We start from the raw sequence: 17223 nt of genomic DNA, 5'->3' as shown, positions 1-17223 counted from the left end.
CGTCATGTTATCCTCCCAGTTTTGCACTGAATTCGGGTGGGGGAGAGTAACGCCATCTCCAGTCAAAGAAGTAGAATCGTGTTCCCAAGCTAGCATCACTGTTAGCATCGAAATCGCTGTGTTTACACCAGGGCCCGTCTGACTGTTTACATCGGTTTACACCGACAGACGCTGTGCAAAAGACTTCCGGCGGAAATGAAGTGCATTTGTGTAGGGTTATGGCGCTACCCGTGGTTTGGCGCGTAAACTTGTCTATAGGTAGGTAGACCTTCTGTAAACTATAACACTTTGTTTTTGAAGTAAAACAAAATACTTTCAAGTACATTCAGAACATTGGAAACCCTGACTATTAGAAAACATCTCTCTGTTGCTTCAGAGGCCAGAACAGGCTTTGTTGATTTACCAACAGCTGATTTAAAAAATCTAATCAATTTCAGTCCAACTCTCTCAATAACCTTGGCCAAAACAATAAACAGTTCAACATAAAGTGCCAGTTGCACCAACAACATAATAAATAGTTCAACATAAAGTGTACCATTTAAAATGAAATAAAAAAGTTCCAGTGATTGACCTCAATCCCTCCTATTCTTCCAATATCCTGATGAAAAATAAAATCTCTCTGTTGCATAGGCCACTGTTTGATCAACGCGAATTGGGTGTGGGTCCTTGTACTCCGAGTCGGGCTAACGTCCACGCTAGCTTCCACGCTAGCTGCTATATGTTTTGCATTGAGGTGATACTTGAGGCTTGATGTGCTGCGGTGATATGCAAATTCCTTTTTGCATAATTTGCAAACAACCGTGCTCTTATCGACGCTTCCATCCGTCCGTTTTTTAAAACAAAATGTCCCATCCACGGGGCCAACCAAAGCGGTCTCATCAGCTTCTTCATGTTTGACTATTGTTCACTTTGGTCTGTTGTTGTCTGAAGTCATGAACATTAGTTGGTGCTCCAGTATAATCGGTACCCCTGAAACTCATCCAGTGAGAAACGTTCCGCGGTGCAAAAATAAATGCGATTAAAATGCGTTAATTTTTTTAACGCGTTAATTTTTGTGTAATTAATTAATCTTAATTAACGCGTTAAAGTCCCGGCCCTAATATATATATAATATCAATATTTGTATTAACTAGCCAAAGTCAATTTAAATAGCGGGCAAAAATGGGTTAATTGCCATGCATGTGGTGTTTGATATACAGGACTGTCTCAGAAAATTAGAATATTGTGATAAAGTTCTTTATTTTCTGTAATGCAATTAAAAAAACAAAAATGTCATACATTCTGGATTCATTACAAATCAACTGAAATATTGCAAGCCTTTTATTATTTTAATATTGCTGATTATGGCATACAGCTTAAGAAAACTCAAATATCCTATCTCTAAATATTAGAATATCATGAAAAAGTATACTAGTAGGGTGTTCAACGAATCACTTGAATCGTCTAATTAACTCGAAACACCTGCAAGGGTTTCCTGAGCCTTGAAAAACACTCAGCTTGGTTCAGTAAACTAAATCACAAGTATGGGGAAGACTGCTGATCTGACTGCTGTCCAGAGGACCGTCATTGACACCCTCCATCAGGAGGGTAAGACACAAAAAGAAATGTCTCAAAGAGCAAGCTGTTCACAGAGTGCAGTTTCAAAGTACATCCACAAAAAGTCTGTTGGAAGGGGGAAATGTGGCAGGAAACGCTGCACAACCAAGAGAGATGACCGCAGCCTTAACAGCATTGTGAAGAAGAGTCGCTTCCAGAATTTGGGGGAGCTTCAAAGACAGTGGACTGAAGCTGGAGTCCAGGTATCAAAAGTCACTGTTCACAGACGTGTCCGGGAAATGGGCTACAATAGCCGTATTCCCATGGTCAAGCCACTTCTGAACTCAAGACAACGGAAGAGGCGTCTGACTTGGGCTAAGGAAAAGAAGCACTGGACAGTTGCACAGTGGTCCAAAGTCCTCTTTTCAGACGAAAGCAAGTTTTGTATTTCATTTGGAAGTCAAGGCGCCAGAGTCTGGAGAAAGGCTGGAGAGGAGCAAAATCCAAGTTGCTTGAAATCCAGTGTGAAGTTCCCACAGTCAGCGATGGTTTGGGGAGCCATGTCAGCTGCTGGTGTTGGTCCACTGTGTTTCATCAAGCCCAGAGTAAATGCAGCTGTGTACCAAGAGATTTTAGAGCACTACATGCTTCCGTCTGCTGAAAAGCTCTATGGAGATGAGGAATTCATTTTCCAGCATGATCTGGCACCTGCCCACAGTGCCAAAACCACCAGTAACTGGTGTACTGACCATGGCATTACTGTCCTCGATTGGCCTGCAAATTCCCCTGACCTGAACCCCATAGAGAATATGTGGGGTATTGTGAAGAAGAAGCTGAAAGACACCAGACCCAACAATGCTAATGAGCTAAAGGCTGCTATTGAAGCATCCTGGGCATCCATAACACCTCAGCAATGCCACAGGCTGATTGCCTCCATGCCACGCCGCATTGATGCAGTAATCCGTGCAAAAGGATTCCCAACCAAGTACTGAGTGCATTAATGGACATTTTCAAATGTTTGATTGTGTTTTGCTGTTATAAATCTTTTTTTTTTACTTGGTCTGAGGAACTATTCTAATTTTTTGAGATAGGATATTTGAGTTTTCTTAAGCTGTATGCCATAATCAGCAATATTAAAATAATAAAAGGCTTGCAATATTTCAGTTGATTTGTAATGAATCCAGAATGTATGACATTTTTGTTTTTTTAATTGCATTACAGAAAATAAAGAACTTTATCACAATATTCTAATTTTCTGAGACAGTCCTGTAGTTTATGTTCAATTTCAACTATTTTAGGCAGAAAAACGTTTATTGACTAAAACCTTTTTTAATAGTTTACAAACATTTAGAAAGGTTTTTGTAAGAAATCATTTCAAAAGTAAACTTATTTTTCATTTTATATTTAAATTTGAAATGTTTGCACACGACATCATTAATTTATACATTTTTATCAATTTTTAAAAATGATGAATCCATTTATTTTATTGTATTTCCTTGAGGCTGGGGAAGATATCCAGCATGTAGTTCAACATGCACATGTTCTAATGCAAGTAAGGTTTCATAGGAGGATGTGGATCTATTTTCTCTCACCTTGTAATTAAACAATCAAACCATCAATGTAATGTAGCTCTGGCCTTCACTCACAAAACATTTTTCGAAGCTCTATTGACTGACATGCAATGACTGGGACTGATGGAAGAATCTGCGAGGAATGAACTAGGAGCAAATACTCTGTCCAACAATATCAGTCTCATGGAGAAAGGTTTTTTAACACTTATTCAAAATAGCAGAGAAACATGCATTCTTGTTCTCAGGAGGGGACATAGACAAAGGATTGTTGGAAAAGTACACAATAAGTACTTCATTTTATTTCTGGTAGAAGTCAAACTAGATCCGAGTCCAACGGGATCAGTTTCCTTAAGAACTTGTGGTAAAACATATTTGTATCACTTGTCAAATATAGCAGGAATAATTAAAAGCAGCTGATCTGAAAAAACAAACGCGAGAGACGGCTGAGTGACCGCAGTGCAGAACCGCTGTATATTTAAATCTCCTAACAATGTTTTCCATTTTAGAAAGAGGCTTATTATATTTACAGCCCTTAGTAACATCCATTCTCTGGGCTCAATGTGTGTCTTGGCCGTTTTCGCTGTGATCGCTAAATTCCCTTTGTTTATAATAATCACCGGTCCTTCAGCAGGATACTGAAGAGATTCAAAGTGTGATTTTAGCAAACGAGTGCTTTTGTTTTGAAATCACTTCCGTGAGTTTCGCCCCCCCTCATCGCTCCAACATCCAAGGACCATTTGACCATTTAGTAAGGTAAAAAGCAAAAATGCCTCTCAGACGCTCTTCCGGTTACGTGTTTAATAAAGAAAAACCATTGGACGGTAGATACACGGATTCACTCTAATCAATATTAATCAAACTATTGTTCGTTTATACATTTTAAGAATGGCGTTTATCTTTTTTGAGAATGAGTTCTTATTTGATTTTATTTATTGGGGTCTACAACAGATGATACAAATGTTTGTGTCAGTAAATGTGAGGCGGGGGTGTTTGTGAAAACAACGGGGACAGAGCAGCTGTCAGACGAACAGCTGTGCGGCGTCATCACAAACGGACGTCGCTTCACGTGACGCTCCGGAGGAAAGGACGTCCCATTGCTCTTAAAACTCATTTCCTGCTTCTCGTGGTTTCCTTGCGTCCTTCCATGTTTCCCTGGAGGGAGGGACTAAACACAGGGAAACGACGCAAGTGAAGGAAGCAAGGATTTCATTTAACCGACCTGAGACGGGGCCATATGACGGAGAAATGATATCATGAAAGTTACGGTGCTTATTAAGCATTTTAAAACGTATGTGGTAAGTTGCCAAAGTGCTTTGTTTTGAACGTTCATCAGTATTATAATCAAAAAGAGAAATATGAACGTTAGTTTTTACTGAAATTATCAAATAAAGTCAACATTTCACTGAGCTGTGTGGAGTTTGTTCAACTTTTAAAAGATGTTTGAATGATGTACACAGTGATAGGTGTTAAGGACTAACGTTTATAATAAATACATTTGTATTGATTTTAAGATCTTTTCATCAATCATACGTATTGGGATCATTTGTATTAATGTGGACCGGAGGGAGAGGGTGACGAGCAGAAGTTTCACTTTCCTTTTTTATTTCAATTCCAGCTTTGGTCATGAAGAATATGTTTCTCTGTTGTTCATAAAGCATAAAGCAACAGCATCAGAGCACGGTGCAGAGTCTCTAGATGAGTCCCTCCTTCTTATTAAACATCCATGTTGTAGTCCTCTGTATAGAAAACTGTAGTTTCCATAGTTTCCCCACAGCAGCAGACGCACATTCAGGACGTCCGCTGGCGCATCATAAACACGTCAGATAGTGAAAGAGCAGTCGATTCTCTAAAGCGTGCCAGGGGTCGGCAACCCCTGGCACGGCACGCGGCACCGTAACCAGTGGCACACTAGGAATAAGTGTGCAAAATATTTAAATTGTATTTTCGGCAGCCCCGCTCTCTTTATCTCCAGGTGACTTTCTGCCGCTTTCCTCCGTGGTGCAGTGCTGATCGTTTCACCACGGAGGAAAGCACTTCACTAATTGCAGTACCCATAAGGAGCTGTACAAATGACGCAGTTTTTGCGTGGCTGTGTATTTAGTTGAAAGCCCAGTGGCGATCTGCTCATCTCTCATCGAAATAATATGCTACAAAGGGGCGGACTGGCCATCTGTGTGTTGAGCTTTCCTGTCGGCTCCCAGACCGTAGTCGAGGAGGGCAGAAGCAACAAGCTTCAGGTTCAATAACCCACTTTAGCTTCAATGACTGGAGAGAGGCGAGCTCTTCTTCGGAGGCCGTTGCATTTATTTAGCTGTTCTTCTGTTTCACAAAATACATCACAGACCTCTGTTTTTCTGCTGCCTCGTTTCACTTCCAGAAACATATACGTTCGCTCACTGTCGCTCTACCATCCACAAACACACATGCACAAGCCACACCCCTCTTTCTCTCTCTCTCTCTCTCTCTCTCTCTCTCTCTCTCTCTCTCTCTCTCTCTCTCTCTCTCTCTCTCTCTCTCTCTTAAAGGGACAGTGATCTCATCTCACTCTGCATGACCCTAATATCATAACTTGTGTGTTCTGGAGAATCACAGAACGGACGATCGTCCTTATTATTATGGCGTTTAAACCAATTATTTAAATGTGTTTGTTAAATTCGGCATCATGTGAGTTGCGCTGACAGGTCCGCAGCGAGGCTCCCCCGCCCTCCTGCTGATAGTTGACGAGCGTCAAGCTCCTCAACCCCCCCCCCCCCCCCCCCCCCATTTGATAATTCTCGATCGTTGGCACGCTGATAACAAATTTTTTTTTTAAATGGCACTTCATATTAGAAAGGTTGCCGACCCCTGCTCTAAAGCACCGCAGTCTCTTCTCCTAAGTCGTTTTGGATTCTCCTATCCACTATCCCTTAACCCCGTGACCTTTCATTCAGAGGTCAAGGAATAGGAGATAGGGTTAGAATTTAGGAGCTGATTTTTGGATTATCGGAATGCAACCGAGGAGTCGAGGAGGGGGATTTGATGAAATGAGAAAGGGTCCAGTGCTTCCTAAGCTAAAGGAGGTGATAAAGGAAGCTTGAAACCTCCTTTCCATTCATCTAGAGAATTGGAACGGCACTTACCATGGCTGCCACTGAGGGGCTTCCGGGTCATTTCACTCCGTTAGGAAGGTTCCTAAGAGAAATGGACTATTGGAAGCTATTCAGTATTTTTCACATTTATTTAATGTATTTATTTGTTATTTTTTGTTTTGTATAATTAATTAATTTACAGCCATATTATTTAAGTTAAGTTGTGTTCCTGCTAAATGCTTTTATTTGAAGGTGATGGGTCAATTTGGGCACGCAGCTGGCAGTGGGCACCGGGAAGATCCACTACACCTGGTGCCTCAGTGGCCTTTTGAAGTTTTATTGTTGTTGACAAATAGCCACTACATGGACTATTGGAACGCAACCCTCGACTCCCGACTCCTCGACTCCTCGACTCCTCGACTCCTCGGTCCTCTGGTAGTGACCCGGAAATGAATTTCAGCGCGCCATGTTGAAGGACATCTCATTTCTCTAAATGCACTTCGAGGACTGAGGATCGAGCGTCGAGGAGGCTCTCTGGAGGAGCTCTAACCGAGGAGAGAGGAGAGGAGAGAGGAGAGAGGAGAGAGGAGAGAGGAGAGAGGAGGCTCTCTGGAGGAGCTCTAACCGAGGAGAGAGGAGAGAGGAGAGAGGAGAGAGGAGAGAGGAGGCTCTCTGGAGGAGCTCTAACCGAGGAGAGAGGAGAGAGGAGAGAGGAGAGAGGAGAGAGGAGAGAAGAGGCTCTCTGGAGGAGCTCTGACCGAGGAGAGAGGAGAGAGGAGAGAGGAGAGAGGAGAGGAGAGAAGAGAGAGGAGGCTCTCTGGAGGAGCTCTAACCGAGGAGACACTGATGGCTCCTCCACGGATGCATTTCCGGGAACAGAGATGTTTCAAAAAGGCGTGACGCACGGCCGGACTTCTCTCAGCCAATCACAGCTCTGCATGCATCGTCTGGATATTATTTTATTAACTGCTCTCATCACGACGCCATGTTTCCAGAGAGAACAGCTGAGAGGTCCGTGCAGAAAGCAGAGCAGTGTGTATAATATATATCACTCAGTGTAACAGACCTACTCTCTGTATCTGCAATGAGCTGTGTGTGTGTGTGTGTGTGTGTGTGTGTGTGTGTGTGTGTGTGTGTGTGTGTGTGTGTGTGTGTGTGTGTGTGTGTGTGTGTGTGTGTGTGTGTGTGTGTGTGTGTGTGTGTGTGTGTGTGTGTGTGTGTGTGTGTGTGTGGTCATGAACACATCTGTCCATCAGACAGAGGGCTGCTGTGCCTCCTGTCATCATTAATGGACGTCTCTTTAAAATGACCGCTCAGAGGAGAGGAGTTCTCATTTCTCTAACCGCCTGCTGCTTCCCCTCCTCTCTCCTCGGTTCCCCTCCTCGACTCCTCCGCTCGCATCTCCTGTGGGCGGGACTAAGTCTTGAGGATAGGAGTCGAGGATAGGAGTCGAGGAGGGGAGTCGAGGAAGGGAGTTAGAGAAATGAGAAAGGGCCAGTGTGTGTTTGATTTGTCAAAAGGACCTGAGTAAAGGAGCCAGAGGAACCAGAGAGCTGCCGTGTAACCACAGCTTCCACAGAGAGGTACCCACAATATCATATTACATTATTTTATATTATTTGTTTTATTTATTTAATGTTGTCCATTTCATTTATTTTATGGGAAAACTGTCTTTATCTTGTTGTTGTTTTTGTTGTTGTTGTTGTTGTTGTTGTTGTTGTTGTTTGTCCCTGCAGTGTATAGAGGAGCACCTGTGGAGGAAGCAGTCTTGCCCCACGTGTCGCGTGCAGGTGTCCGTCCCCCTGCCGGTCTACTGGGACTCCCCGCGGGTCAAAGTGCCCTGACCCCACCGGGAGCAACAGATGCACAATCAAACGCACCCTCAATAGGAAATACAAATTATTTAAATTCTAGAATAAATGCTTAAAAAAAAAAAAACATACTGATAAATAATTGAAATGTAATAAAGTTTTTTAATCAGCTCCACAAATACCGGGCTTGTGTTTTTTGTCCAAATATACTTTAAATAATAATAAAATCCCCCGGAGGGGAAACAGCGCCCCCTCCGCGTACTGTGTGGCAGAGTGTGGTACTGCGTGCGGAAGAGCTGCACCTGTTGATGTGTTGTTCCTGAAGCTAAACACCTGCAGCTTGCTCACCTCTAGAGAACTCACCTGTAGAGGAAACTCACCTATAGAGAACTCACCTGAGACCCTGAGAGAGTGTGTGTGTACTTATGGATAACTAAAGAAGGTACTGAGCGGACAGGAGGACGCAAACAGCGACGGAACCGGAATCATTGAGGTAAAGATGTTAGCATGTGAGCTAAGCTACATACGGGTATCTACGCAGCTTTAAGCACATAAATAAATATTAAGGAAAGGGTTAAAGACTAGGGTTTAATGTGGAAAACAACTCTCAAAACTCAGTGAAAAACGAGTTAAAAACAACCTGTTAAAACTCAGTAAAAAGATAACAAAGAACACAATTTATAAAACTGTTAAAAAACTCAGGACAGCTGTTCAAGATATCTCTGTGAAAATGGGTTTTAAACTGAACATAATAAATAAATAAATTGTAACATAAACAAGCGAGTAATATAGTGTGTGTTTCCCAGAGAGCCAATCAGGCGTCCTCGTTGGCCTGGAAGACCCGATGAAAGGCTTCGGGGTCTGCTTCGTGCTCGGGGTCCTCTGCTCGGTCCTGGTATATACATATATATATATATATATATCTATTATTATTATTACATGTTCGTCTATAAGCTTCGGGATGAACATTACTGATATCCAGATTTATTTAAAAATTAATTCATTAGAGGAAAAAAAAGGATTGTTTTAAAATAAATCTGTAAAAAAATGAAAAACTAATAAAGAATTATTGACGACACTTTAGTTTTTTATATTTTTCTCTTTCATTTATTTTATTTAATTGCATTTAATACTCTCATATTTATTTACCTATTCCAACTATTGCAATATTTAGCTGTATTTTATTTATTTCTCTCGTATTTTAATGTTGTTTTTTATTATTATTTAGTAATTAATTAACATGTACTTCCTATGCTTCAGGGCAGCTGCCTGCTGTGGCTCCCCCGCGTCGGGCTGGTTGTGTTCGCTGTCCTCTACAGCGTGGGAAATATCAGCGCTCTGTTCAGGTAACACACACAATGAGGGACAATAACACACTGTAATGTATCTGAGAGTATTCAGTGTATTTTTATATCAATAAGAAATACAAAAACATAGAATTTATAACATTGATATAAAACAAAGTGCCTTTTTATAAAAGGAACAGCTCCCTCTTGTGGTGGAGGCCGGAAGCACAGCTGCAGATTATTCTCAGAACATGAAAATAACATTTATTAAATTATATATAAAATATTTGCAGCACAATGTTCCTGATTATTATAAATAATACAAATTCTTAATAATAAATTGATCTTAAATTACGTATTACATTTATATTAACAACTATAATAATGTTTGTTAAAATATATATTCTATATTCCAGCACCATGTTCCTGATGGGTCCGCTACGGCAGCTGAAGTCCATGTGCGCTAAAGAGAGAGCCATCGCTTCAGCCATTATGATGGTACACACACACACACACACACACACACACACACACACACACACACACACACACACACACACACACACACACACACACACACACACACACACACACACACACACACAAACACACATACACATACACATACACACACACACACACAGTAATATAACCATCTCTCTCTCCTCAGGTTTGTCTGGTGTTGACGCTCTGTGCTGCTTTCTGGGTGAGACACAAACAGCTGTTGTTTTAAATATAATGTATTATTTATATATTATATTCTTCTACTTATTGTGTGTGTGTCTCTGTGTGTGTGTGTGTGTGTGTGTGTGTGTGTGTGTGTGTGTGTGTGTGTGTGTGTGTGTGTGTGTGTGTGTGTGTGTGTGTGTGTGTGTGTGTGTGTGTGTGTGTGTGTGTGTGTGTGTGTGTGTGTGTGTGTGTGTGTGTGTGTGTGTGTGTGTGTGTGTGTGTGTGTGTGTGTGTGTGTGTGTGTGTGTGTGTGTGTGTGTGTGTGTGTGTGTGTGTGTGTGTGCAGTGGAAGAACAACGGCCTGGCGCTGCTCTTCTGTGTTCTCCAGTTCCTCGCCTTCACCTGGTATTCAAACACACATTTAAATATAGATATCTATGAATATATAACTAACTTTGTGTTCCTCTCAGGTACGGCCTCTCCTACATCCCCTTCGCCAGGTAACACTCACCTTTATACTATTATTATTATTATAGTATTTTATTTAATCTTTTTACATTTTATACATTGAGTATGATCGCAATCATTTACTTTAGATTTCAAATGACGTGTTATTTTTATCTATTATAAAACCCAGTCAAAAAAATGTAAATGAATAATTGTAATCTTTTTGTTTGTTATCAGGGACGGAGTCATGAAGCTGTGCTCGATGTGCGTGTGAGTGACAGCCTCTATCGACCAATCAGGACGCAGGATGCTGTGAGTGTGTCCAATCAGAAGCCTTAAACATTTCAACCTCCAGAAAAACTACAAATCAGTGCCTTGAACATTTCCCTCTACGTGTCTCTTTGTTGTTGCAGCCACTGATAGCTGTTAGCACGTTAGCTGTTAGCACGTTGGCTGTTAGCACGTTAGCTGTTAGCACGTTATCTACTACCTGCCTTTACTTATATTTGTATTTTTATTGAAGCTGCTGCTCAGTTTTATATTCTGAGATAATTAAGAACAAATTAATCTACAGCATTAAAAACATCTTACTCTGAAATTAAAAGATAACATGAAGACGGAGCTTTTATTTTGGTGGGATTTCAGAGTCCATAATTGAGTTAAAATAAAATAAGTGTAATACCAACATTATAATATTAACCAAAAGTGCTTTTTCCTGATGCTTTAAATCAATCATTCGTCATTTTATGATCAACTTGAGAATTCCATCTTCATTAAAGAGTGGCTTTTCAAAATAAAGTTACAGAAGATGTCACCTCTTTAAACTATTTCAAGTGATTGAATTAAGACATTCAATTCTTATTAAACAAAAGACACACACACACACACACACACACACACACACACACACACACACACACACACACACACACACACACACACACACACACACACACACACACATACACATACACACACACACACACACACACACACACACACACACACACACACACACACACATACACATACACATACACACACACACACACACACACACACACACACACACACTGTTGTTTTTGCTTTTCAGTAGATGCTAGTTTCTCTACATGTCAGGGTCCCTTTGTAAAGACTCGCTACGTTTCTGATACCTTTTTGTTAAATGTCAGGAACATTTCTGGTGAATAAAGCTGGTATTTATTTAATGATTTAAAATGTAGAAATGTGTTGAAATGAACCACTGAGAGAAAGTGAGGCTCTTATTTTGAAGGGCTGATTGACAGCTGCTGTTTCTGATGAGACGCCTTGTGTTTCTCTGTCTTTAAGATATATGTAATTATTGTAATTGAATGTTGTTACTCCTGACTTTATTTTAATAAATATATCAAAAACTGTTTGTTTCAATACTTTAAATGAAAACACAAGACATATTTCATATTTAAGTTATATTTATATATTTGAAATCATGATTATACACATTTTTTATTCATTTGATTTCCTCGTTTATTTTTGTGTGTGTGTGTGTGTGTGTGTGTGTGTGTGTGTGTGTGTGTGTGTGTGTGTGTGTGTGTGTGTGTGTGTGTGTGTGTGTGTGTGTGTGTGTGTGTGTGTGTGTGTGTGTGTGTGTGTGTGTGTGTGTGTGTGTGTGTGTGTGTGTGTGTGTGTGACTGCAGTGTGTGTGTCTCTGTGTGTGTGAATGTGCATCTCTGAGTGAGTGTGTGTGTGTGTGTGTGTTCTCCTGAGCGTCTCTTTATGTCGTTAAACCACTAAAGCCTCTAATCTCACCTGCTGATTAAAATACACACAAACACACGCACACACACACACTCTCTCACACACTCTCTCACACACACACTCTCTCTCACACACACTCTCTCTCACACACACACTCTCTCACACACACTCTCTCTCACACATACAGTCTCTCACACACACACTCTCTCACACACACACACTCTCTCACACACTCACACACACACACACACGCACACGCACGCACACACACGCACACACTCTCACACACACACACACACTCTCTCACACACACACACACGCACACGCACACACAATCACACACACACACACACACACACACACACACACACACACACACACACACACAGCAGCTGTTGACCTTCTCTCCGTCACACACTGATCTGACCCGCTGACATTTAGGAGTTTTATTTTCCAATCATTCAATTAATTATAGCTTCAGTTTTTTATAAATTAGTTTCTTATATTTCTACTCTTTACAAATTCTAATTCAAGTCTATGTTAGTTCATATGGGTTATGGTTAAACATATTCTTATAATTGTGTGTGTGTGTGTGTGTGTGTGTGTGTGTGTGTGTGTGTGTGTGTGTGTGAGAGATCAGTCTCTCTCTCCTCTGATGGTTTCTCAGTCGGACTCCGAGCAGCTTCTCATCAACGTCAACTCTCTGCTAATTATTCATATTATTGTTATTTGTTGATATTTGTTGTTTAATCAACACTTTGTTTGTTTCTGGATTCTTCTCCTCTTCAAAGTTCAAAGGTCAGTTAAAAATGTTTTAATCAAATTGTGTTTATTTTTCGTCTTTTATTTTACGATTCACCCGGAGCTTCAATTATCATTATTATTATTATTATCATTATTATTATTATTATTATTATTATTTTTTAAAATGGGAAATACATTTTTAGAGCTGTAATGTGTATCATTGAGTTATATTTTATTTGTATTCTTCAGTTTGTATTGAGTGTAAATGTCTCGATGAAGCGATGCGACTTCCTCTCTCGACGCCACGCTCCTCGTCGTTATCCATTCGAATCAGAATGAATCCATTTATTTATAATTATATTCTTTCTTTCAAATCTTAATGAATTGAACTGAAATCTACTCTTTGAAATGACTCTAAATATAAATGTAGGGTTTTTATTTTTAAAGAAACAAAGAAATTAATGAAAACATTGTAAATAAATTATTACGGAAAATTGTGATTTATATATATATATGTTATTTAACAGTTTTTATTTATAAACACATTTTAATGCAATACAAGAAATAGACATTAATGTTTTTGGGTTGAAGTCAAATATATTTTATTCTTTTCACACAAACGGTCCCGAGATTCAAACTCAAATCATTTCCTAATTGAAGCCCAAAAGCCTGGCTTTCATACCCCGTGTTTCCTGAGCGTCTCACATCGCTCCGTACCGCTCAGACGGACGAGGTCCTGATCACACTGAATAAAGAACACCTGAGTGTCTGACCACAGTCAGAACAATGAGGAGGCCTCGAGAAACTAACACCGTCCCAAGATTTAGATCTAAAGATATGAAGCATTCCTGCATCTAGCTGTCTCCAAAGTCTGCTCAAAGCCCCGTTACGTTCCAGAAGCTGGAGCTGACCCCAAACATCCGAATGAAGCGTTTACCAAGAGGTCAAAATGATTAGTAAAAAAAACTAAAACGTCAAAAACTGTCCCGAGATTCAGATGTAACTGAGGGTCTAAGGAACGCCCCGTGTTGATCAGATGTAACTGAGGGTCTAAGGAACGCCCCGTGTTGATCAGATGTAACTGAGGGTCTAAGGAACGCCCCGTGTTGATCAGATGTAACTGAGGGTCTAAGGAACGCCCCGTGTTGATCAGATGTAACTGAGGGTCTAAAGAACGCCCTGTGTTGATCAGATGTAACTGAGGGTCTAAGGAACGCCCCGTGTTGATCAGATGTAACTGAGGGTCTAAGGAACGCCCCGTGTTGATCAGATGTAACTGAGGGTCTAAGGAACGCCCCGTGTTGATCAGATGTAACTGAGGGTCTAAAGAACGCCCCGTGTTGATCAGATGTAACTGAGGGTCTAAAGAACGCCCCGTGTTGATCAGATGTAACTGAGGGTCTAAGGAACGCCCCGTGTTGATCAGATGTAACTGAGGGTCTAAAGAACGCCCCGTGTTGATCAGATGTAACTGAGGGTCTAAGGAACGCCCCGTGTTGATCAGATGTAACTGAGGGTCTAAGGAACGCCCCGTGTTGATCAGATGTAACTGAGGGTCTAAGGAACGCCCCGTGTTGATCAGATGTAACTGAGGGTCTAAGGAACGCCCCGTGTTGATCAGATGTAACTGAGGGTCTAAGGAACGCCCCGTGTTGGTCAGATGTAACTGAGGGTCTAAGGAACGCCCCGTGTTGATCAGATGTAACTGAGGGTCTAAGGAACGCCCCGTGTTGATCAGATGTAACTGAGGGTCTAAGGAACGCCCCGTGTTGATCAGATGTAACTGAGGGTCTAAAGAACGCCCCGTGTTGATCAGATGTAACTGAGGGTCTAAAGAACGCCCCGTGTTGATCAGATGTAACTGAGGGTCTAAGGAACGCCCCGTGTTGATCAGATGTAACTGAGGGTCTAAGGAACGCCCCGTGTTGATCAGATGTAACTGAGGGTCTAAGGAACGCCCCGTGTTGATCAGATGTAACTGAGGGTCTAAGGAACGCCCCGTGTTGATCAGATGTAACTGAGGGTCTAAGGAACGCCCCGTGTTGATCAGATGTAACTGAGGGTCTAAGGAACGCCCCGTGTTGATCAGATGTAACTGAGGGTCTAAGGAACGCCCCGTGTTGATCAGATGTAACTGAGGGTCTAAGGAACGCCCCGTGTTGATCAGATGTAACTGAGGGTCTAAAGAACGCCCTGTGTTGATCAGATGTAACTGAGGGTCTAAGGAACGCCCCGTGTTGATCAGATGTAACTGAGGGTCTAAGGAACGCCCCGTGTTGATCAGATGTAACTGAGGGTCTAAGGAACGCCCCGTGTTGATCAGATGTAACTGAGGGTCTAAAGAACGCCCCGTGTTGATCAGATGTAACTGAGGGTCTAAAGAACGCCCCGTGTTGATCAGATGTAACTGAGGGTCTAAGGAACGCCCCGTGTTGATCAGATGTAACTGAGGGTCTAAAGAACGCCCCGTGTTGATCAGATGTAACTGAGGGTCTAAGGAACGCCCCGTGTTGATCAGATGTAACTGAGGGTCTAAGGAACGCCCCGTGTTGATCAGATGTAACTGAGGGTCTAAGGAACGCCCCGTGTTGATCAGATGTAACTGAGGGTCTAAGGAACGCCCCGTGTTGGTCAGATGTAACTGAGGGTCTAAGGAACGCCCCGTGTTGATCAGATGTAACTGAGGGTCTAAGGAACGCCCCGTGTTGATCAGATGTAACTGAGGGTCTAAGGAACGCCCCGTGTTGATCAGATGTAACTGAGGGTCTAAAGAACGCCCCGTGTTGATCAGATGTAACTGAGGGTCTAAAGAACGCCCCGTGTTGATCAGATGTAACTGAGGGTCTAAGGAACGCCCCGTGTTGATCAGATGTAACTGAGGGTCTAAGGAACGCCCCGTGTTGATCAGATGTAACTGAGGGTCTAAGGAACGCCCCGTGTTGATCAGATGTAACTGAGGGTCTAAGGAACGCCCCGTGTTGATCAGATGTAACTGAGGGTCTAAGGAACGCCCCGTGTTGATCAGATGTAACTGAGGGTCTAAGGAACGCCCCGTGTTGATCAGATGTAACTGAGGGTCTAAGGAACGCCCCGTGTTGATCAGATGTAACTGAGGGTCTAAGGAACGCCCCGTGTTGATCAGATGTAACTGAGGGTCTAAGGAACGCCCCTTGTTGATCAGATGTAACTGAGGGTCTAAGGAACGCCCCGTGTTGATCAGATGTAACTGAGGGTCTAAGGAACGCCCCGTGTTGATCAGATGTAACTGGAGGAATGATCTTCATCTGTAAATAGTTATCACTGCAATAAACCCTATTTAATCTAGTCTAAATGTACATTGTTTATTTTCATATTCTGTTTATATGGATATAGATTTCTTGCACTATTTGTATTTTTGTATGTTATTATATATCCTGCGTTGTGGGAGGAGCTCAGGTCAGAAGGAATTCGTTTCCATTTCTTCTCTGTAGCTGCTGAGCATCTGATGAGAACACCAGTGTGTGTGTGTGTGTGTGTGTGTGTGTGTGTGTGTGTGTGTGTGTGTGTGTGTGTGTGTGTGTGTGTGTGTGTGTGTGTGTGTGTGTGTGTGTGTGTGTGTGTGTGTGTGTGTGTGTGTGTGTGTGTGTTTGTGTGTGTGTGTGTGTGTGTGTGTGCAGATGAAGGTGGAGTGTCTGCAGGAGGATGGGGCGTCTCCAGGAGGTCGCAGCCCCCCCAAGTTGGACGGCGGTCCGGAGGCCTCAGAGCGATGCATGTCCCGCCTCCTGAGCGCTGTGGAGAGCGAGCTGACGGCCGGGCGGGAGAAGGGCGACCCCACGGAGCGAGAGCTGAAGGTCACGCTGGAGGACGCCGAGCTGTGGAAGAAGTTCCAGACCCTCACCAACGAGATGATCGTCACCAAGAACGGACGGTAACTCCGGGACCAGGGTACAGCGGGTTAGAACACCTGGGGGGCATTGTCTGTCCAAGGGTTGATGATATGTCTGATGGGCGTTAGTCCACCGGAGGGTATTTGTTCTGCATGATGTTCCATGTCCTTTCAAGGGTCATTGATATGTCCAAGGGTCCGTCAAAGGGTCGTTGTTTGTCCAAAGGTTGTTGTCCATATGTCTGAGGGTCTTGAGTCCACTTGAGGGGTGTTGAAGGCGAGGGTATTTGGTCTGCATGATGGTCATTGTTAAGGCCCTGACACACCAAGCTGACACCAAAGAACACGTCCCAACCGACACGATTGTTGTGTCGCCTCATGTCTCGTTGGCCATGTGTCACTGGAACACACCGCAAAGACTTCAGCCGACGGCCAAGTAGCACGTACGAACTGCACATGCGTGAGTGGCAATACCTCTCCTTACCAGCA

General features: G+C 42.4%; 1 protein-coding gene and 1 pseudogene across 2 annotated transcripts in view; both read left to right on the top strand.

Moving 5' to 3' along the window:
- Nucleotides 1–6538: 6538 nt before the first annotated feature.
- LOC307034585 (vesicle transport protein SFT2B-like) lies at nucleotides 6539–11784 on the top strand (annotated as a pseudogene). The gene is made up of 10 exons (XR_013810615.1): nucleotides 6539–6553; nucleotides 7912–8010; nucleotides 8426–8479; nucleotides 8793–8881; nucleotides 9247–9332; nucleotides 9689–9770; nucleotides 9943–9978; nucleotides 10288–10346; nucleotides 10412–10441; nucleotides 10626–11784. The product of XR_013810615.1 is annotated as a vesicle transport protein SFT2B-like (transcript).
- A 4741-nt stretch (nucleotides 11785–16525) lies between these two features.
- Nucleotides 16526–17223, top strand: part of LOC307034584 (T-box transcription factor TBX19-like) — a gene marked incomplete at its 5' end in the record, with an annotated part of 16244 nt that continues 15546 nt past the window's right edge. Inside the window, one exon of the mRNA XM_079673416.1 lies at nucleotides 16526–16776. Coding sequence (XP_079529542.1) covers nucleotides 16526–16776 — 251 coding nt within the window. The remainder of the gene's footprint in view (nucleotides 16777–17223) is intronic.

This window comes from Notothenia rossii, assembly GCF_949606895.1.
Source record: "Notothenia rossii genome assembly, chromosome: 3".
Taxonomy (NCBI): domain Eukaryota; kingdom Metazoa; phylum Chordata; class Actinopteri; order Perciformes; family Nototheniidae; genus Notothenia; species Notothenia rossii.
The sequence above is the reverse complement of the archived record's forward strand: the minus strand, read 5'-3'. Positions and strand labels throughout refer to the sequence as shown.